We start from the raw sequence: 21,782 nt of genomic DNA, 5'->3' as shown, positions 1-21,782 counted from the left end.
CGTGGCTGCTATCCCAGACAACTGGGGGCCCTGGCTCCCTCCTCTGCCCCTGGCCCTTGCCCTGGGAGACGTGACCCCACTGCTGCCATCAGCCCCACTCATGTCCTGCCAGTGGCACCTCCTCCCCGTCCCCCACAAGATCACGGTGGCAGGAGGTGGCATGTCCCAGCGCTGTGCCTGGATCCAGGCACTGCTGTCTCCCCTTGGGCTCCCACGAGTATCGGCTCTGCCCTGGGGACTGCTGAGCATGGCCTGGGCCCTGCAGGGTGCTGGGGTGCAGGGCAGGGTCCCCGACCCCACCGGTCTCCAGACAGATGGGTGACGTGCTCCCTGGCTGCTGCTGGCAGCAGCTGGCTTAGTGCCTCCCAAGGCACTGCCTGTGTCAGCCTGTGCTCCTGCACCCCCAGGGCTGGGCTGTCCCTGTGTCCCTTGTCTGGTCTGGAATGAGCCCCGCAGGGCCAGGGCCCGCTGTGACATCCGTCCCTGAAGGTACAACCCTTGCGTGAGGCGGGATGGGGGTGATGCGGTCTAGCCAGACGGCAGGACTGAGCATGCTGTGGCTACTGCTGTGCCTGTGGGAGGCCATGGCTGGGTGTGACAAAACACATGCGGGGGAGAGCTGTGACGCAGACAGACCGACCGGTTGCATTGTCCCCATCTCAGCGGTGACGTGGCTCCTTCGGGGACACCTGCTCCAGAACAAGTGTCCTTGTCTCTGCTGACCTGAACCTCCCACAGGCTCATGGGAAGAGAGGAGGGCAGGAAGAAGGGTTTGAGCAGCTCCAGCATGTCCTTTCTGGGAGGGATCTGGAACTTGCAGCCACACACCGGGGAGGGTTGGGCAGTTGCCTCTGCGGTGTCCCATGGGTGCTGGCAGGAAGCCACCCCTTGCATTTAGGAGCTGGCAGGTTTGGCAGACCGGTCACCCACCTGGAAGCACCCACCCCATTCCCTCGGGCGATGGGACTGTCCCTGACTTGTCCCATGGCTCAGGAAGCCCTGCGGCATCGCTGGAGTTTGCCGCAGCGGTTAAGTTCCTCCCGCTGGGACCTGGCAGGTGTCGGAGCCAGTCACAGCCTCGCCCCCCCGGCTTCCTAAACTGCTTCCTTCCTGGACGCTGCAGCAAGAAGGTCACTTGGCCAGACACCTGCCTTTGCCGGGGCCGCACCCAGCCCGACTGCTGCTGCGACCCTCAGCGGGCAGCCACCCTGCTGGCAGGGAGTCCCCGAGAGAGCAGGCAGAGGTGCAGGCAGCCCATCCCGGGCAGGACAAGCCCCCACCCCTCTGCCCGCCCGCCATGACATGCACCTAACCCACGAGCCCCTCTCCCACCCCTCAGGTCACCTGCAAGGAGGAGCACAGCCCTCTCCTGTCTCCAGCGCCAGGCCAGTGCCATCGGCCAGCTGCAGCTCCCGGCAGCTGCCTTTGGGTTACTGTGCTGGAGGAGTCAGCAGTGAAACCAGGCTGGGGACAGCCCGAGCAGGGGAACCCCTCTGCCTCTCCTGAAAAAGGCCAAAGGCATCAGAAGAAAGAGGCAAGCCAAGCTTGTTTGATAGCTTTATTGCTTCTGTGATATGACTGAATTGATGTGACATAAGCTGGCTTGGAGGAGCCTGCGAGACTATTGCCCTCCCTGCCTAGAGGGGAAATTAAAAAAAATCGCAGAAACTAAAACTAATTTTAAAAACTCATTGAGTTCTTGCATCTCAGCTTGGTACAGTACCGACGAGCACACCGGCCTTTGGAGCGAGTCCCTGTGCAGGCTGTGTGAGGAGCAGGTGCCCGGAGGGGCTGGGCAGTGGCCTGGGTTGCCCGCACCGAAGGACACGTCTCTAATACTGCGTCTGATGCACGCTTGGACTGATGGCACGTGCCATGCTGGTGCCGGTGGAGCTCAGCATGGTGGCCGCCTCCCTGCCAGGCAGTCTGGAAGCCCTTGCCCACCCCTGGTGCTGCCCATACCCAGCCTGCCTGCCCCTGTTTGATACAGACAGACAGATAGATAGCCCTGTCCTGACACCTTCCCCCTCTCTCAGCAGCGCCCACACCGAGGGGTAAAGCAGCACGGCAGGGCAGGGCCTCCCTGCTGCTCCCTCCCAGGAAAAGGAGACGCTGGAAGCCCAGAGATGCTCGGCTGAGTGACGCTGGGCCACAGAGGATCCCTGGCCGTGGTGCCTCCGTTTGGCACGTGTGAGCTTGAGGCCACACAATGGCCAGCCCTAACGGGGTGAGCTGGTGGAGGGAGCCCGACGCCAGGGTGGTGGGCACTGGGGAAGGCTGTATGCCACAAATGCACGAGCAGCCCGCGCTCATGGTGCGGTCAGCGCAGCAGCAGCTCTCTGGCAGCCCCTCTCCCCCGGAGCAGCACGTGCTGGCTGGCCTGCAGCTCCCCAGACCCGCTCTCTGCACCAGCTGGAGCAAAACCCCGCTGCGGGAGCTGGCTCCCCGACCTCCCTGCACTTCCCCGGCCTCCCTCTATGCAGGTGCCCTGCCACTCGAGTGGCCTTTCTGCACCGCAGCGCGTCAGAGGCGCCAGGCAACCCCGCTCTATATTTAGGCTGTGGAGAATTCCCCTGGGCTCTCCCTCCCGAGCTGAAAAGGTGAGTCACTGCGAGGGAGAGGCCAAGACTCACATCCGTCCCACTGACCCTGCTCTGACCCGCGTGCACCGCTCCGAGCTGGCAGGACTGCAGCGTTTCGGAGGGCGGGAGGTGGCTGCAGGTGCACGCGGGGAGGCAGCCAAAGGAACAGCATCCAGGAGCGAAACCCAGCGCTGAGCACTGCTCCCAGGGCTGGGGTGAACACCCCCATCGCCCAGCCACAGGGCTGCTCCGTGGGTGTGCTTGCCCCACTGATGTCAAATGGGACAGGGAGTTAGAGGGAGCCTTTGGCGCTCAAACAACCCCCATCCTCTCTTTCCTTCTAATTGCAGGTGGTCCTGACCCACCACAGTCACCCTGGGCCACGCACTCATCTATTCAGCCTGGGCACTTCTGCCTGGAGACTGCCACCAAGGTGGAGGGAAGGGCTTGGAGTCACCTCCCTGGTCTGCAGGGACAGCTTGCCATCAGGACCTGTCCCCGGCTGTGGTGGGGAGCTGGGACGCCAGGGAAAGCAGAGCAGGGGCCATGCTCTCTCCTTGGGCCTGGAGCCAGTGAGCTGGAAGATAAAGGTGCCCTGTAGCTTTGTAGTGCTCAATAAAACAGACTAAATCAAATTAATGCCATCACAAACCTCCATGGGGGTGCTTCCCCCAGGGGTGGAGAGGAGCCCAGCACAGACACCAAAGGCTCTTCACCCCCCTCCTCCTCCTGGCTGTAGCCACCCGCCCTCTGGCATCTCAGCTCACTGGAGCATATGGATGCGGCCCATCACCTCCCCAGGGCTCCCACTGCAGCTGGTTAAAGACCCAGTTCAAGCACCAAGGCGGAGGGCGGGTGCTCACCCTTCCCCAGCCACAACCTCGGCCAGGTCCAGCCCAGGCATCCCCACTGCCACCATGGCAGGGACTCTATGGATGATGGTCCCAGGTCCAGGCTGACACACAGGAACCGCAAAGGGAATGTCACCTGGCGAGAGCCATGGAAATCCAGTCCCTTGGGCTCCTTGAGCAGGAAAAACAAATTGGGGGAGAATATTCAAAGGAGTATCTGCCACAGCATATGCTCAAAAAACTGCTGGAAACCCCAGCTCTCCATGCTGGAGACCTCACAGAGCATCCTGGGGGGGCACATGTACTGGGGGGAGCAGGGACCGTCTGGCTGGGAGGCCAGAGGGACAGGGGAAGGGACATGGGAAGGGGAAAGGGAAGGAAGAGCCTCCCAGCATCTGTTTTCTGCGACCTAGAAGAGCAGAATCTTTAAGCTGCTCCCAGACTACAAGGCAAGCAGCAGACACGACCAGAAGCTGGACAGGACTTGCCCCTGAGCAAGCTCCTTGGCTACGGGCACACCACACAGGAGAGGCTCCTGAGGGGCACATCCCACGCCAGTCTGTGGGCAGCACCCAGCACCATGTCCTGAGAGCTGCCTCTGGCTGCAGCCTGGTCTCAAACCATTCCATACAATTTGCTCCTCTGCCCCACGCCTGGGTCACTGCCTGCCCCTCCTGCACGTCTCCTCTGGGGTCTCAGCCCCAGAGCCACAGCCTCCTGCAAGTCAGTGGAAGCAGAGGCAGCCCAGGGGAACCATGCGAGCCCTGCTCTGAGCATCTCTTGTCCATGTTAGGGCCATGTTCTCCCTTCAGCTCAGAGCAAGGCAGACTGCAATCCTCAGGCTACGTCAGATGCAGCACCAGGGCCCATGAGCCCAGCCAGCATCCCTCCGGGATCCCCCCTCCACTGACCCCAGCACTGGCTGGCTGCACGCCAGTGCCTCGACACACAGGGATTTGGCTCGGGACAGTGCCCATGGGCGCAGTCCAGCCTGCTCCAGGCTAGGAGAGCGTGGGAGCCAATTTCCACCTGTAACCATTCCCCTGGCAATCCCCCTTCTGCCCACGCTCTCCAGGTGGATGAGACCACCCTGCTGTCCTCGCACTCAGCCACGTTGCTCAGTTTATTCCAGCTCCTCTGAAATACATATACAAATCAAATGTGCAAATACTGCATCTCGGGACCAAGACGGCAAAGGAAGGGACATGCTCCTGAGAGCAGGAGGAGCAGCAGTGCTAGAGCAGCACGGGAGGAGCTTGGAAATGAAGTGAGCAGGGGCCGAGCAGAGGGTGAGGGTTCCCAGCAGGCCCCCACCCGTGCCAGCAGGCTCCATCATCACTGAGGTCACACGTCGCTTAAATAGGGAACATGATCGAGTCTGGAATGTAAAACAAACATCTTCGGCGGCCTGCTCTCAAACTGTAAAGCTTCAGATCTCCGCGCAAGATCTGACCTCCTTCCAAAGAATAAATTACTCCTCTCCTACACAAAAATAAAGCGAGATGCTGTCCAGAAACAGTGACACCAATCGGCATGGACTCCATGGGGACCCTGCACAGCAGGCACAAACCAAGAGGCCTGAAAGCCTTGAGCACAACGAGGCAGGCTCCTCAGTGCCGTGACAGGCAGGAAGGTGGGGAGGGTCTGCTGCAGGCAGAGAAAGCCATCGGCTCCCCGCTCCACCTTGGGGTCAGAGCAGAGGCAGAGCAGGGCAAATGGCTATGGAAAACGCAGCCAAGTAAGTGGCTGCTGCTGCCGCCTCTATGCAGGAAGCAAGGAAAAGTGCAGAAAAACAAACCCATGCTCATCTCCATCCAGAAGCTCCAAGTGGAGAACAAGGGAAAGCCATTGTTCTCCCTTCGAATTATAGCAGCACCAATGACACCGAAGTTTTGGACGGATTTGTTTTCCTGGGGGAAGGTCTGAGGCCAGTGACAATGCAGATGGAGCATGGTGAGGCCGGGCTTTTTGCAGGGCTGTGCACAAGCAGACTTTGCCTTGCACCTTGGTATTTCTAGTATGATTCCAGCAGAGTTTCTTTTAAAAAATAATACTTTGTACATTCAGGCATTGCTGCGTTGGGGCAGCATCACCTCCCATTTGGCACAAATCGTTTTATTCACAAACCTTTCTTCTCTCTCCTGAGTCTTTCCTGTTTAATTCAGGACACAGAAGATCTGTCTGCGATGCAGAGTTCAAGAACTGCCCACTCAGCCCCTTGCCCACCTTCTGCCAGCTCCAGGCCTGGAGGCAGCAGATGCAACCCTCGTGCAGACTGGCAATGCGAGAGGGTCTTCCCAGAGCACCTGGGCATCTCTGTGTGTCTTCAGTGAGGTGGGATTCTTGCAGGGGGCTGCCAGTGCCTGCTCCCAGAGCTGCAGCGTGTGTCTTCGTCTCCTCCCTTGGAGGCAGTGGCTGCAGCCACTCAAATCCCACTGGTTAGGTCAGTGATGACTCGGGCTTTCACCAGCTTCCGCAGGAACTCCTTCTCCCGCTGGATGTTGTGCGTCCAGGACTGGAAGGAAATGGGAGAGACAGGAGGTCAGCAGCTATCCTGGCCAAGCATGCTCCCGTCCCCCAAGTTGCGGGAGACTCCAAGTGGGGCAGGGCAGTGGCTTCTGGCAGGGCAGTGGCTTCTGCCAAGGAGACAGACCCCGCTGCAGACCAGAAGAGCCTTTGCAGACCAAGGGCCTTCTCTTATCTAAAGCCAATACAGCCAGCAGGGTCAGTCCCATGTACCTGAGGTAGGAGGTCTCCCCATGGGCTGGGTGAAGTTTTTTTGGTATGGTGAGACCTGGGCAACCCAGGTACCTTGGGCAGATGTAGCTGGTTACAGTGCCCTCCCAAGCCACCACAGACACGAGTCCAACAGCTCAGCGTTAATGGTGATGTATGCCGGGGAACAGAGCTGGCAGAGAACATGGTGGCAGGAGATGTCGCACCCACATACAGCTCCCTGCCAAAGGAGGTCCCTGGGGAATGCATGGGGGTGCATGCGGCTGAAAAGCCCCAAGACCAGCCCCATCAAGGCCGGCTCTTGCCTCCGCTAGCCCGATCAAGAGGAAATCACATGCTGAAGGTTACACTAATACAATGCAAAGGGTGAAATGGTCACATCTCCCAGCCAGGCATTTCAGAGCAATGATTGCTATAGCTGGTGTCAGCCCACCCAGATGTGTTCCCTGCAGCAGGCTTTAGCCGTGATCACAGCATCTGCCATCACCCCCCTGCGCTGGTACTATTACAGCACTTAATGAAAGGAGTAAGTGGTTTGTCTCCCTGGGGAGACCAAGGCAGAGCAGGGAAAAGCAACCTTCCCAAAAATCTCCCAACAGGACAAGAATCCCAGTAAATGAATCCAGGTCTCCAGCACAGTGCTCTGGCCAGCAGGTAATCTGAGCTTTAAATATGATCTGGACCACGATAAAATCACTCTACAGGAGCCTCCCTGAAACGGCCTCAAACCAACAAAGCGCCAGCCCAGCGAGCCATCTGAGGGCACTTTGTCATAGGTATCTAAACCCAGTTTACCGACTGCAAAACCATGGGCACCTACCTGCAAAGCACTGGTTGTATCCATCACACACAGCATGCATGTCGCTCTCCTGTCATCCGCTGCTTGTCCTGTCCTGTCCAGGACAAGCAGCTCTCAGCCATGATTGCTGTGTGGCACTGACAGCCCCGGTTACGGTGTGCAGCCTGATGCCAAGAAGTCCAAGGGACTGAAGGTCCCTCTCTAGATCTCCAGCACATTTTGGAAATACCTCTCTTGCTGCTACTGTGCATTTACAAGCCACTTCCATCCCCTCAGTGCACAGGAACGACGACAGTTAAAGCTGCTAAGGGAAGTTCAGGCATGTCTTATCTTGTAACCTGTGTTCAAAAGAAGTCTTTGACTTCCTCTGCTTCCAGTGACACTGTTACCTGAATGCTGCAAAGGGTGCACCAGCACCGGGAACAACAGGGCCACACGTGGTAAACTGCTGGTGCTCTTTGGGACTCTGAAAATGCAGAAGACCCCGTGTCTAAACTGAAAGGATGCTGCCAGAAACAACTCAGTGCTTGGCTGTTGCTAGCATAAAAGCAGAAACTGAAAACTGGCACCAGGAAGAAAGCTGGCTCATAAAAGGAAAAAAGCATGAATTTCAGAAAGCTGCAGTGGGAGTGATGGTGGTGCAGAGCACAGGGAGCTGGGAGAGCAGGGCTGTGTGTGCCTGTCACTTGGAGCCAGAGAGCCAGGATCCCCCAACGTGCTGGAAACAGTCCCACATGTGGCATGTCAGCTGGGGGTCCCGGGCTTGGCCCCTGCCATGCAGCAGCGTCTCTTCTGACAACACAGCCCCTTGCTAGGAATGCACGGCACCGGCACAGGCAGCCAAGTGTGTGCGTGTGCTCCTGCCAACAGGCAGCGAGCAGCTGTCTGCTGGCACAGAGGCCGTGCTGGGAACACCAGGTCTCAATGCATTCGCTTACATCTGGCCAGGCTTGTTGTTCAAAGCCTATCTGGAGCACCAGCGAGCCTGATGTGCCCGATACGTCATAGCACAATCTGATCCCTCCTTCATGTCTTTCAGCCTCATCAAACAGCATGAGAAGCCAAGTGGTTTCACCCAGGACAACCTGCTTGCATCCCTTGGTACAGACAGTAACTGGGGAAGCAGCTGCTTCTAGGCAAACTCAAACCACCTAAAACGTCACCTCAGGCCACATGCAAGTGCCTTATCTGATGGCAAGAGGAAATCTGCTTTGTGAAAGGTGTAAGTGGAGCAGGAATTTAAGTGCAGGAGGTGGATAATAAAACTTTGAGTGATACAATTGCAGTCTCTCAAATTACAGCTGGGTCTGGCTCCAGCACTGACTGCAAGGCTGCTGGCAAGACCTATAAACCTCTAGCTGTTCAGCATCCAGGCTGCTCTATACCGTGGGCACTGCCACAAACTCCTCTTTCCAAGCAGAAAGCCACATGTAAGGGAATTCACCCTCCCACTTGATCCATGGATCTTAGTGGTGTCCGTGGCAGTACTCTCAAATGTTTTGTGGTTGAATGTAAGACCACAGAGGAAGAGGATTCCCTGGTGAGGACGGGCTTTCGTCCCTCCCAAAGAGCAGCAGCAGGGCGCTCGGTGCGGTGCTGCTCCCCCCACGCCCGACAGTAACACAGGCAGGAGGGATGAGGCATGTCTTCAACACCAGCTCCAGTTACTGATTACAGGAGAGGGACTCACCCCACTGACAGACAGAGCTAATCAGGCAAAGGAAGCTGCATTCCAGCACCAGTGGCAGCAGTGGGGAGAAAAGCTGGAGCAGATTTCTCAAAACTGCCAGAGAGAGGCAGGCACCTCACTCCCATTGCCCCGACAGGGGAAAGGCAACAAAATACACCCTAAAACCCAGCAGGTTTTAGGGTGTATACATCCTAAATAGCACCCTGGGTAGCACAGCCCGGGCAGCACATACTGCCAGCAGGGCCCAGCAGGCGGGAGGGCTCTGTGAGCCAGCTGCAGGGTATCATGAAAAGCCAGGCCTTGGCAGGCTCAGGTTTGCTTTGGGGCCAGGACCACATTATGGCTGTTCTAACAGGAAGTTCTCTTTTGCCACCCCTCACTGGGTAAGCCGAGGTGTTCTGTGTAACCAAGCTTACAGGCAAGTTGTCCTGGAAATCTTTCAGCTGATGCAGTGTCCTGAGGCAACGCTCTGGCCACCCGCGTCCCCATGGACAGGGTTGTGCTGTCAGAGTGCTCATTTTGACGTTTTAAGCAGAGGATTGTGAGCAGGATCCAAGCCTGGAGGATGATTACATGAAGTGGCTGCAATGCTGGTGGTTCATTCCCGCTACTATTGCAAAGAAGCCTGTTCTTGCCCTCGGATGCTGGATGCACTTTGGCAAGATGCTCACTGTCCCTTCTGACTGCTTTGACCCTCTCTTCCTGTGCACACCGAGCCGTTACTGCCTCATTTCCTATTCCTGTACGCGGGATTGTTCACATTCACAAACCTCCTGCCCCAAGTCCTGAAGCTACACCTCAGCATCACAAGCAGAAAACACTAGCTCTTCTCTTGTGAATCTGCCTCTCCAGACAGTGAGGTAGCAGCTTGGAGCATTCACTGCCACCTCCACCTTCTTGTCCCTGCACGTCACCACCACCGCTGCTACTGCAACCTGGCAGATGGGCTCTGCCCTCTCCCCGCTCCGCTGCTCGCGTTGAGCAGGCGTCCGGTACTGCTTCCACTTGTGCAAACAAATGAGCTGCTTGTCTGAGCCCACGGCTGGAGTAATGAACTTCTGGGAGTTCCAACAGGAACGTCCCAGGAGGCTCCAGAGCCCTTCTTGTTCTTTGGGGATCAGGCTGGGATTTCCTTTGCTTTGGGTCTCTCTCTGAGCGGCGAATGTTTGCTCTTTTCAGCGGAGAGAGCAGCAGCAGGAGGAGAGTTGCTCTGCAAGCACATGCACTATTATGGCTGTCCATGCCAGAGAGGTGGCAGTGGGTCTGATCGTTTGGTCACAGTTATTAGATCAAAATTTATCATCAGTTAAAGCCACCTTTCAGGGTTATGCAAATGCAGCAGCCCCAAACCACCTGTCCTTTTTTTCTTGATGATTCCACAAGGAAGCACAAAACATCCTCTGTCCCTTCAAGAGAAGCCAAGTAGAATATTTTAAGACTAAGAAAATGTTTCAGAGACCAACCCAGGAGGAAGGTAAGCTCCCCATCTGTAATCAATTACAACTGGGGAATGCCTCAGCTTCAGAGCACATTAGTCTTATCAAGTATATTGCAGAATCTTAAAATAGAGGACGATTAAATCAGAGAGAGTGAAGTCAATGAGGAACGCATTCAAGAAAAACAGCAAGTTGTAAAGCAGGAGTTTTCTCAGTTCTGTTACATCCTCCGTATTTCTGCAAGCCAGCAGCATTTCTCCCTGAAAAACTCCACAGAAACCACAGCAGCAGCAAGAAGTGCTACTTCACTGGTAACAGTTTCCAGTCTCCACCGGTGCTAACTTATCTGTGCCTTTAACCTTCACTGCCTTGTCTCTAGAGCTGGTTATTTTTCATGATTCTGCCTTGCCCATGCCCTAGCTCTGGTCCCGGCACGGTGACCACACACACTAGGTGTTTTGCGGCCACCCCTGAGCTGCAGTTTCACCTCCCAGTGCCCTCCCATGACGCCAGTGCCCTGCCTCGCTCAGGACCCGTTGCCCCCTCCTCTCTCAGTCCATCCGCTGGGATGTGGCAGCACCGCAGACTGCCCCGTCCCGCCTGCACCCCCTCGGGAGTCACACGTACTGAAACAAAAGGGAGGGCTGGGCACCCTTATCTTTTCATGTTTAGGGGATTTACTCACAGCTCCTTTATGCCCAGTCATTCTTATACCAACTTGAAATTTTAAACAGCTCTTTTAGCTCCTGCTTATTCTTAATACATACAGAGAGAGCAATTTTATCTCTTCTCAGTCTTCATTTTACCAAGCTAAACAAGCCATGTCTTCCTTCTACCAAAACAGGTTGTTCATCTCCCCTGTGAAAACTGGAAAATTTCCCAGAAGTGTAGTAGCTCCCTCTGTCCCTATTTACCCTAAATTTACTTCTCGTGAACCAGAAAAAGGCTCAGCATTGCCTCATGCAGAGGCAATTCTCTCTCTCTACAAGAAGTCCTTTCCTCTAGTCTTTCCGGAGATGTATTTGCCTTTTTTTCACAGTAAGAGCCTGGCATCCTGAAACTTATCCATTATTAGATAGTACCTATCTAAGCACCTTCCTCCTCTGCCATTGCCAAATAATGCTATCCCAGCTTAGAGTCAAAATTTCTGGTATTGCCCCAAACAGCATGACCTTCCATTCATACTCTTAGGTTTCATGCCACCCAGTTTACTCCTGTTCTCAAGGTGCTCATGGTCTTCCCGGATGGTATTTTGATCCTCCTTTGTATTGACCACACCTGGTTTTGTCTCATCACAAATTCCACTTGCACGCCATTGCCTTCTGTGCCAAAAATCATTAAAGCAAACACTAAACATGACCTCCTGCAGGGGAACTCCCAGCCATCCATTCAGTGCTGCTCTTTGTGTTCTCCTCTAGAGAGACTATTCACATACAAGTGTTGCACCAAACCGTAGCTTCTGAAGCTTAACTAATATCATCTCACACGGCACAGTATCGCACGCTTAACTGAACTTCAGACAGACTGGGCTACTACACTTCCTCTGTCCCCAGAATGATTTTTTTTTTTTTAATCAAATAAAGATATTAAATTAGTTTTTGTAACCTGCCTTTGGTAAATCCATGTTGTGTTTGCTTTCAGGATTTAATTATTCTTTCATTTAAACTCTGCTCTGAAGTTTGAATAGTACCTCTGAGGTCAGATTAAGAGGTCTGAATTTGACAGGATTATTTTCTTTGCCTCGCTCCCATCCCCCCAAAAGAGAAAGGAAAAAGAGGTATTATGTCCACTACAATCTAATCCTGTGGAACCACGTGTAAACTAATAGATTTATGGAGGACCTCTTCCTCTGGACTTGCAGCTGAATTGGCTCAACAGCGCAGTGGTTGGAACAGAGATCTCTCAGGCTCTCACACCTAGTGCATTAGCTTCAACAGCTTTTGCCTTTCACTGCTGACCCAGTAACTTTCTGTTTCTATGAACTTCCCACTGTAAGCCAGCCTTTCCCTCACGTTCATCATATCACCCTTATGGAGGTAATATATTCATTCATGTGGTTCCCACTTTGGCTCTTTAATCCCTATGCCTCCTGCTTCCTTCACCTCCCTGGATGCCACAGACCTGGTAATTCTTTCTGTGTTTCCATATTATTTGTTTGGCAGTGGGACTGTCCAGTGATTGTTTATTTTCCTTTGCAAGATCTAATTCAACTTGACTTTGGCCAGTTTCCACTTTATCTCTGTCCTTTCAAACCATCAAGGTTGAAGTCTCCTGACGCTCTCCCCCACTCCTGTTACTTCTAACACCACTTCGAAGAAGTTATTTATGAAGTTATGTCTACAGCCTTTTTCTGCCAGTTTCCCCCTTGCTGCAAACATGAGTTGCAGATAATTTTTGCACTTTTCACAAAAAAGATTTCAAGTCTACAATGAGTCTATGAGCTCTTCAGTGCATCTGCTTTTGGTAGCCCATTCTCCTAGGCTAGGCCTAAACTCAGAGAGGTCAGAGTCTGCACACATGTCCCAATTCCACTGAGCACCCCGCCAGCACTGCTGAGCGCCACCCCACAGTCTAGATACAGCCCTGCTTATCAAGCTCCCTCCTTTTGGAAGCAAAATCTGAGTTATAACATCCCTTCTATTGCCTTTCCATTTAATTTAACCATGAAGGCACTTGATCAAAGGCTATTTCCCAAAATGTCCCTCTGCAAGATCTTCATGCATGCTAAAAACAGCTCTGAAAGGCCATCAGCTCTTCTTGTGCCCTCACAGTTGGTGAGAAGAGCTGTGCTAGCTACTGCATCTGGGAATACCTGGGCTCTCCCCTTGACAGTAATACTGGCTCCTACTGTACATCTGTGACCGTGCGATTTCTGGTGGTACCTAGCACCCCTACAGAGGTCTGTGTTCAATGTTGGGGTCAGCAGCCGGGCTCTAGCACATCCCTGTAGATCTTTTACTGTCTTTTCCTACAGAGATCTTGTCCAAACCCTAAATCTGTTTTTGTCCATCCTACAGCCTTACCTTCCTTGCTGTTATTAGTGCACAGTGGTACCCCACGAGTGTTACCGTACTTCTATCCTACTGAACAAGGCCATACCTGTGCTCTGGTCGTGACTACTATTCCATCAATCTTTTCCAGATTTCTATTACATAGACACACAGTCCTTAGCCACAGGAACAGCATGTGAGGCCTTCGTTCAGCCAAAATGCTGTCAAACAGGTGGCTTTTAAACAAAGACAAAAATGTATAAACCTCATCAGTCATCACCGCCGGCCCCAAGAAAAAGCACTGCCCTTTCAGGGGTCCCCCTGCCCCAGCCCCTAACCTCCCCCTCCAAAGCTGACCTCCATTTCAGTCTGCACCATTCCTTGTACTCCAGTCGCAATTCATCAGCCAGGCTCGAATAGCTGTGTTTTCAGTCTATAAATCACCAGGCTAGACATCTGCCCGGCTTTCAAAGGAGTTTTGTTCTTCTTGTTGGTTACCGCAAACTTTAAGGTACTTGGAGGCCTGAAGCAGCCCAACCACCCCCTCCCAAGCAACTTGCGTTGATTTAAAATGCAAAGGACAGCTTCACAGAGAGAGCCCAGATGATGATAAAGCACTATTGTTTGTGCCTTTATGGGCCGAGACTCCAAACTTGATGTTTGTGGATTATTCTGAGAGGTAGCTGCTGGCGGGGAGAGACAGAGACAAAGCTGTGTGTCACTGCGTGCTGCAGGCCACCTCCCCTGGCCCTTGTGACAGCCCTTACACAGGCTGAATAAGAAGTGTTACAAGATGGTGTCCTCCAGCATCCCACAAAGACCTGCTGGGGAAGCGGAGCCAATGATCAGAAAGAAGCCGTCAAAGGCAGTCGCGCCACCTCCCCCTCGGGTCAGGCAGCGAGTCACTGAAGTGCCGGGCACAGCTGTATCAAAGGAGCTGACACCTCCAACAACATCGGCACTGGCGCTTGATCTGCTTCTACAGTGAAAAGGAGACTAGTCAGCAGCTTCACCACGCGACACCAATGCCACAGATGGGCTCTGGATGGATAAGGGTGGCTTTTAACCACGCATTCTCCATTTTTACCAACTGTAAGTGTGTGAGGCAGTCTGCAGCCAGCTGCTGAGAGGACAGCACGGGTGTTCCCTGTGTGGCGTCCGAGGTGACTCCTTGCTCACATTCTTGCTCCTGCAAGAAATGACCAGGAGACTGAAGCTCACCTCTGGATCACGAGGCTGGGGAAGGCTGTGTGCTGGGGCAGAGCACATGGGGGAGGGATGCTGGGAGCCAGTCTTGTGCTTCATTCCCATGTTTTAACGCAGCTTCCTGCTCTCTCAGTTTCATCAGCTCCTTATGGATACGTTTTTACTATTCTAAACACTGTCACTTTCCCATCCTGAAACAATTTCTGCCTGAAACACTAGCCTGTTTTGCCATTAGCAATGAAGGTCTACTGTAATCCGTGTAGGCAGGTTCATCCATTTTTTTATCCGGAAAAGCCTTCACTCTATTTTAAAATTAGTCCCTTTTTCCTCACCTCCATTTCCAAGTTTCCTTCACTATGTTCCCAGTGCACCTGACACTTCTACATTAATAGAAGACAGTGACCTCTGATAAAAACACACTTTTATGGAGTGCTTGGGCAGGAAGCCTTACAGGACCTGAGCAAGAAATAAAAATACAATAAACTATATAAAAATTCAGCTCCGATGGACTTATTGCCACGAAAACAGAAACAAGTGAGCAGACACCTTGGCAAGGACTCAATCATTTTCTGTACAGCATTCATGGAAGCAGCCAAGGGTCAAAAGCTGTTGCAAAGTTATCGGGAACAGGGAAAACAGTAACTGAAGGGAGAAGAAACACTTGGACATTCTGCATTTTGTAAGTTAAAACAAAGAGACAGGATCAGAGCTGAAAAATCACCTGTGAGAGTTTGCACAACAGCACCAGGTCTATTAGGCAGCAGTCTCCCAGTAACAGACCAGAGAACAGCAGGCTGTCTTCATACCACCCAGAAAACCCCTGCTGAAGTGCAGGCCAGGGACTCTGCACCCCTGGCCATGATGGGGAGATGATGAGAGACGAGGGGAGAAGGTGCTGGGCAGTGGAGCTGGGATCGAGGGGTGGTTTTGCACTGCAAGCATTGATCTTCCAGCTCACAGCCTGAAACTGAAAGCACCGCACCAGTGTGCTTCCAGCTCTCCAGAGCACACTTAAGAACAGAAAAGGGTCTTCTCCACCAGGTCTGCCTGGACATACCCGCGCTGGAGTACACTGAGCTACCCAGGACAGTGGGTAAGCGTCCTGGTTTCGGCTGGGACAGAGTTAACTTTCTTTTTAGTAGCTGGTACAGTGCTGCGTTTTGGATTTAGTGTGAGAATGATGTTGATAACACTCTGATGTTTTAGTTGTTGCTAAGTAGCGCTTATCTTAAGCCAAGGACTTTTCAGTCTCCCGTGCTCTGCCAGCAAGCAGGTGTGCAAGAAGCTGGGAGGGAGCAGAGCCGGGGCAGCTGACCTGAACTAGCCAAAGGGGTACCATGACAGTAAGGAAGCCATCCAGGACTAAACTGGAGAAATTTACCCTCATGAGCATTCACAAGCACAGGAGAATCCATATGTGTTTTGCAGCCATACTACTGACCAGAGTCCCAAGACCATATACTTCCCCTTGACTGGTAACACCGATGAAGCTCCAGAGCATCTGCCTCCTCGCAGAGGCTTTTCCTCTGGGGCAGGAAATGCCTGCCCAGCCCTCGGGAGTTGGAGATGCTGGAAGAGGCAGTGGAGGCAGCTGCCTTCTGTGGTAGCAACAGCCGCACAATCTTGGACCTTGAGGGCTTTTAGTCCCGCAGGGAAAGCAAAGACTAAGCAAAACACTGGGGCTGCCCATTTCGCCTCTTGGAAATTCAGCTGCCAGTCCCACAGAGCAACAGGAAAAATCACATTCATTTCCACAGAGATTTTATCACCTCAATCTTGGCATGGGAGAGGCATCTCCGCCCAGCTGTGAGCAAGCGAGCGCATTTTGCTGGCTTTTTTTATGTAATCAGAACAAATTCCTCAGAGATGAGTCACAGGGTTTCAAGGGTGTCCAGAGAGATGTCAAGCAGGCCTCAAGCGTAAATCAGCGACACACCTTGCCGAGAGGACGCACGCTCGCCGGCAGGCCCGTTCTCCCTACAGACACCAGGCAAGGGAAGGGGCTTGATGGATGTTCCCAGGGAGGCTCCCATGAGCCAAACACACACGTGTGGCACCTCCAGACCCAGGACGCTGCTGGTGTTTACATTTCCCCTGTAAAGACAGTGATGGTTTCAGGGTGGAGCTGGAGTGCTTCCCTGCAGCTGCTCTCCAGGCTTAAACACTGAAGATTTTCGGTCATTCAGGCTGGAGGAGCCCAGCAGTCAGGGAAAAGATTTGAACTTCAGAAATAGAGGTTCTGCCCCACCAAAGCCTGGTCAAACTGCAGGGGTTCCTGCCTGGGATGTTTGTTATGGTGGAACAGCTACATCCCATGGCAGTTGTTTCAGTGCTGTGATGTTGCTATGTTCAGCAAACCTGTTCCACTCCCCTGCCCAGGAATGAGTACTCCAGCCTTCATGGGTCTGCAGGCCAGTCAGAGGACAAAGACGATACCTGCATAATTTCAAGGCACAGCCTGCTTTAGTGGCTCCTTTAGAGGCTGAAATGTAGAGGAGGACCAGGAAGAACTAGACCTGGACACAATGCCAGAGGTCCAAAGTAACACTGAGGAAAACGCTGTGGATGCTCTTGGGCCTCTGGGTGTCAGAGCAGATGGAACGGACAAAAACCTTGGTGGAGCTTGGCTCTGGGTCAGTCTTCTTTCACTAATGCCAAGGGCAAGGTGAAATGCAGGCCAGCCTCCTGATGTGCAAACCTCATGCAGGTCTCTCTTCAAGCAGGGTGTGCAGGATGCTTCCAGTCTAGAGTGGGGCAAATCTCCATTTGTGTGTTCTTTGAGGGCAATTGCAGAAGACAAAATCCAACTATTATGCCCTTCACCTTTCAACTTCAGCCTCAGGTGACTAACAATTACCAGCTACCATTAATATTAAATGGGAGAGAAAGAAATGCAATCCTCTCTCTGCTCTTCACATTCCACAATATCACAAACAATTTGTCATATTGGGAGGGGCAAAGGCAGGAGAAGCATTAATTATTGATACTCGGGAACAGATGGCTTTTCTTGTACCAGGGCAGCGAAATGTAAGAGGAGCCTGTGGGTGAGGATGCGAGGATTAGATGGGCAGACACATATCAGATAACCAGTCTTCAAGTGGAACAGGAACCTTCCTCCTAGAACCAGCTCCACTGACCTGCAGAGCTCTCATCAACAGCCCCGGCTGCAGAAACAAATCCACTGACATCTGAATTAGTGAGGCGTCACCAGAACCTTTCAACGCTCCCTCACCTCCGTACAGAACATCCTGGACATGATGACTGACAGCTTCCAGACAGCAGAGGCCTGACAAACCAGGCACCAACTGGTCTCTCTAGGAGACCCTACTGGTTGCATTTCACATGTTCATCCTCATCTACTGCCCTGTGCCATGCAAGGTTTATTCCTGAGACCACATACGGTGTCCAAGAGTGACTCCCTCCTGTCTTCCACTGGCTTCTGCATCCCACTCAGGGTGCTGGCCTCCAGAATCAAAGATTCAAGTGATCTGGACCGGCAACTTCAACCAGAGACTCTTTCATCCAACTCTTTTTGCCATCTTTTCCCATTGATCCATGTAAGGATCAAGAGCAAGAAGACTTCATTCTTGTCAGCTCCTGTGTAGGTGTCCTTGAGGTCAGAAACACCTACTAGGTTGCAAAACAGGCTTGGCACAGCACACCTGCTGTGATTGTCCCCATGTCCAAGAGCAGACCGTGGGACTGACACCCTTATGAGACAGGAGGAACAACTAGGCAAGAGTGATTCTCCACCAAAGGCAGCCGATTCACCAAACTGGACACAGTGGCACCACAGAGACAAAAGCTTTTCCCGAAACTTTCATGAACAGTCTCTGTACCCACTGCTGGAGCCAGGTATCTGCATCCATCTTCACTCTGGTGTAGACGTGTCTTTGCTGGAAGACTAAGGAACCAGCTGTACTGACTCAGACCTGGGCCTGGGTAGCCCAGGGTCCTGTCTCAGGCAGCAGTTATAAGCAGATGCCCAGGGAAGAGTCAGAACTGGGCAAGCCAATGGTGAGACCTCCTCTACTACTGCCAGAATGTTATTCCTCAGCTATTTTCTGTTTGGGGATTTCACAAGCCAGACACCACCTCTGTACATAGTGACTCAATTCAGTTTTCCTCTCTGGACGTACCCCTTAAATCCTGTAAATGGGCACTCACTTTCCCAGCCAGGACTGATTAAATCCATGGTTATTCCATTGAGCAAGGCAGACTTTCTTGGTACCTCCACAGGCCCAGAAGGTACCTCAGGACCACAATGCCCAGTCCCTTGATATATTGAGGACCTCCTCACAGTCTTTTCCTAAACTTGATTTGTTCTCTTGGCCTCTGCTGAGAGGTTGTTCCAAAGCCTCATTACTCTGATAATTAGACATGCTCTTCTCATTTCTCAAGCTGACTAATCACTGATTTCTAATTCCTCACAGTCTGCCTAGGGTCATGCAGCCTGCAGCCTGTGAGAGTCCTAAGACACATACAATCTTGTGATTTGGAAAAAACACAACTTCCCAGCTTCCCTCCTGGCCTGGATCAATGGCAAAGTGCTCAAGGTGAACAAATGCCAAGTGCCAGGAGACAGCTACTGTCCACGAACAATACAACTTTTCACAATGTGGAGTAGGATGGAGAAAGTTTCCCTACCTAGGAGCCAGTGAAGAAGCGGAAGCAATCTTAGAAAGACCTGGGCCACATCTGTGCTGAGAGAGATTGAGCTCTACCAAAAAAGCAGCAAACCTTCCCACTATAGAAGCTGTGACCAGTGTCCAAGTTTGCTCTAGTTTGGTACAGGAAATGGACAGACCTGAAAGAGAGTCTTTATACTGCTGCATTATACCAACATGAGAGCTTTTGTTCCTCTAAAAATGCTGTTCCTCTCACTGTGGTAGTACCAGAAAATGTTTCTAATGTAGCTCTGGCTTTAAAGAGCAGTCTCCACAGAGCCATGATGTGTTTACACTAGCTAACTGCTGCTGAACAGTCAGCTGAGAGCTAACATGTACGGGCTAATCTCACCTCCCCCACATTTCACAGGGGCTGAGAAGGGGATCATCTAGCAAAAGAAGCCTATGGATTAGAGAGCAATACAACGGATCAAAAAGCAGGAGGAGGTCACATCTTTTCAACCCCAGAGCAGAATTGCTCCCTTTCACCCTACTCAAGTTAACATTTATGTGAATCTTTTCCCTGCTGCTCGAAGAAGGAATCACATTATATACACATTCCAGAGAACTTTTCCCAGCAGAAATAACTGTTTTTAACACACGTTGCGCTTGGGAGAATGTCTAGAATTTTACAGGCAAATGCATGGGTGGAGCTGTGTTTTGACCCATACAGGAAAGCTGTAAGTTGACATCACCATCCCAGTCAGGCTCTGGAGTCAGGGCAGTCGGCGGGCTTGGGAGGAAGATCTGCTCGGCAGGAGCTCCCTACCTCTTTGATGGCAGACATCTTGATGTTCTCATAGTAGTGCAGCGGTGCATTGGGTGAACTCATGTCATAGCCAAACCCAGCTACCGCCACCTCATCACAGTTGTGGAGCGCCATGGTTATTGCTACGCTTCCCAAGGTGGGGATGTTCTGAGAGGAGAGAAAGCAGGAATGGAAGTCATTAGCAGGTTGCCATTTCTATAATCAAAGATTTCCTCTTATTGTCTCTGCTCACAGGGGCACTGCTGCTACTAAGCAGAAAATCAGGAACAGGGTATTTGGCTATATCTGCACATCAGCTGCCCAATGCCAGCTTGCAGGGTCAATAGCCTCCCAACTTGTAAAGAAAATCATATGTTAGCCAGCTTCCTGCAAAGCATCTAGCACAAAAGCAGCGGCTCTTGTTTGAGGGTCTATGACCTGACTCTCCAGGGGAGTATTGCAGGGCAGAGGGATTAATGCAAATGGTCAGACTCCCCTTCCACAACTTTGCTATCCTGAGAATGGGGCAGCAGACGAGCTGGAGGATGAATCACAGTGGATATGTTAGTTTTCTGAAATTAAAACAGATGTAGATACTGGATTACAATTATGCACGTTACTGGCTTCCAGCTAGGCTAAGGAGGAATACTTATCCCAAAGGGGCCACCACAAAGGAGCAGAAGTGAGGAACAGTACAAACTCTTTATTTTACTGATGGCAAAAGCAGTTTAAGGAGACCGTTAAACAGCTCTGGGAGATGGAGAGGTGATCAGGCAGACCCAGTCAGCAGTGTGCACTGAGACCCCTTCCTCAGGGGCACCCCCAAAGGCAAAGGGCACTCTGGCCTGTGCCATACTCTTCCTAGCCACAGCATACTGGGAAGACGAGGAGCAGTGGGAAGCCAGTCAGAGATGGGTGCTAGCACTCTGAGCAGGGACACCCCGACTGTCCTCTCCCATCTGCTGACCTGCCGTTTGCACCGAAGTCCAGCCTCAGCCCTTCCCTTTTCATCTGGCTTCTGCCGAGTCCCTATCACAGTGGTACTGTACAGCTGCAACTCCTCTTGTGCAGTCAGATCAACATGACTGCTGTGATAGATGAGTGTTTCCAGTGTAAAACCCTAGCTCACAGACTTTTCTAGCCCCCCTTTAGCCAGATGAATCCAGAGGCAGCTTTACCCCAGGGGCTAGGGAGAGGCTGAGAAATCCACCCACATATCTTATCTTCATTTGTAGAGCATCCAACACTGGCCGTATCAAAAGTATCACGAATTCAGAGGACATGCTCAGACAGTCACCAAGGGTGTCAGCCTCCTAGCTGAGATGTAGAAACCAACTGCATGCTTATATTTTGCATTGAAAACGGTTTACCCTGAACCAGTGAGCAATGCTATTGCATCTCACCTGATGTTTGTAACAGACTGGGAACACAATGTTTTGAGTTTCTGCCTCTCATTTAAAGAAACCGGCTTTTGGCAGCACACTCCCTTGCTCACTTCTGATTGCCTGACCAGTCCCAAGACCAACATTTTCCAAGCAAAGAATGCCACCCATACCCTAGCTGAGATGTGCACAGCTGGGAGCACAACCCATGTGCTATGGAGAACTCCACTACAGTGCACTGGAATTACACTAATCTGAAGACAAACACACAAAAACTGCTTATGACTAAATCAGTGAGACATTAAATTCAAACATTTGCAGTGCAACTGTAACAGTGCACATCTGAAATGAAAGGACCTTACTACATCCTCCTCTGCCAGCTCTAGATGTTAGGAAAAACAGCAGAGTAATTTTGTTCTTACTGCTTAATTTCAATTGATACTCACCACAAACAATATTGGTTTTATTCTGGTTACTTTAGTTAATTGTTAATTCACTGGCAGCCATAAAATATCAAAGAGGGGTTTAAAAAAAAAAATTGGAAAAAGTTTATTAGGCAAGGATAAGAAAATTCCCCCAAATTTCAAAATATGCAAGAACATCCTGTCTTCCCAGGCATGGCAGTTCAAATTCAGATATTCTCAGCTTTTTGTTTTACATAGGAGATGACATTCCGATGTCACTGGAATTGCATC

General features: G+C 52.0%; 1 protein-coding gene across 4 annotated transcripts in view; it reads right to left on the bottom strand.

Annotated features, from left to right (window-relative positions):
• Nucleotides 1-1,544: 1,544 nt before the first annotated feature.
• ST3GAL3 (ST3 beta-galactoside alpha-2,3-sialyltransferase 3) overlaps nt 1,545-21,782 on the bottom strand; it is a 189,932-nt gene continuing 169,694 nt past the window's right edge. For 3 of the 4 annotated variants that reach the window (XM_050900775.1, XM_050900776.1, XM_050900778.1), the window contains 2 exons: nt 19,727-19,873; nt 1,545-5,948 (listed from right to left, as the gene is read on the bottom strand). In XM_050900775.1, the coding sequence (XP_050756732.1) occupies nt 5,859-5,948; nt 19,727-19,873 (237 nt within the window). In that variant the 3' untranslated portion in view covers nt 1,545-5,858. The remainder of the gene's footprint in view (nt 5,949-19,726; nt 19,874-21,782) is intronic. The other variant, XM_050900777.1, reaches the window with a different exon arrangement.

Source organism: Gymnogyps californianus, chromosome 8, assembly GCF_018139145.2.
Source record: "Gymnogyps californianus isolate 813 chromosome 8, ASM1813914v2, whole genome shotgun sequence".
Lineage (NCBI taxonomy): Eukaryota > Metazoa > Chordata > Aves > Accipitriformes > Cathartidae > Gymnogyps > Gymnogyps californianus.
This window is presented reverse-complemented; position numbering and strand designations above follow the sequence as displayed.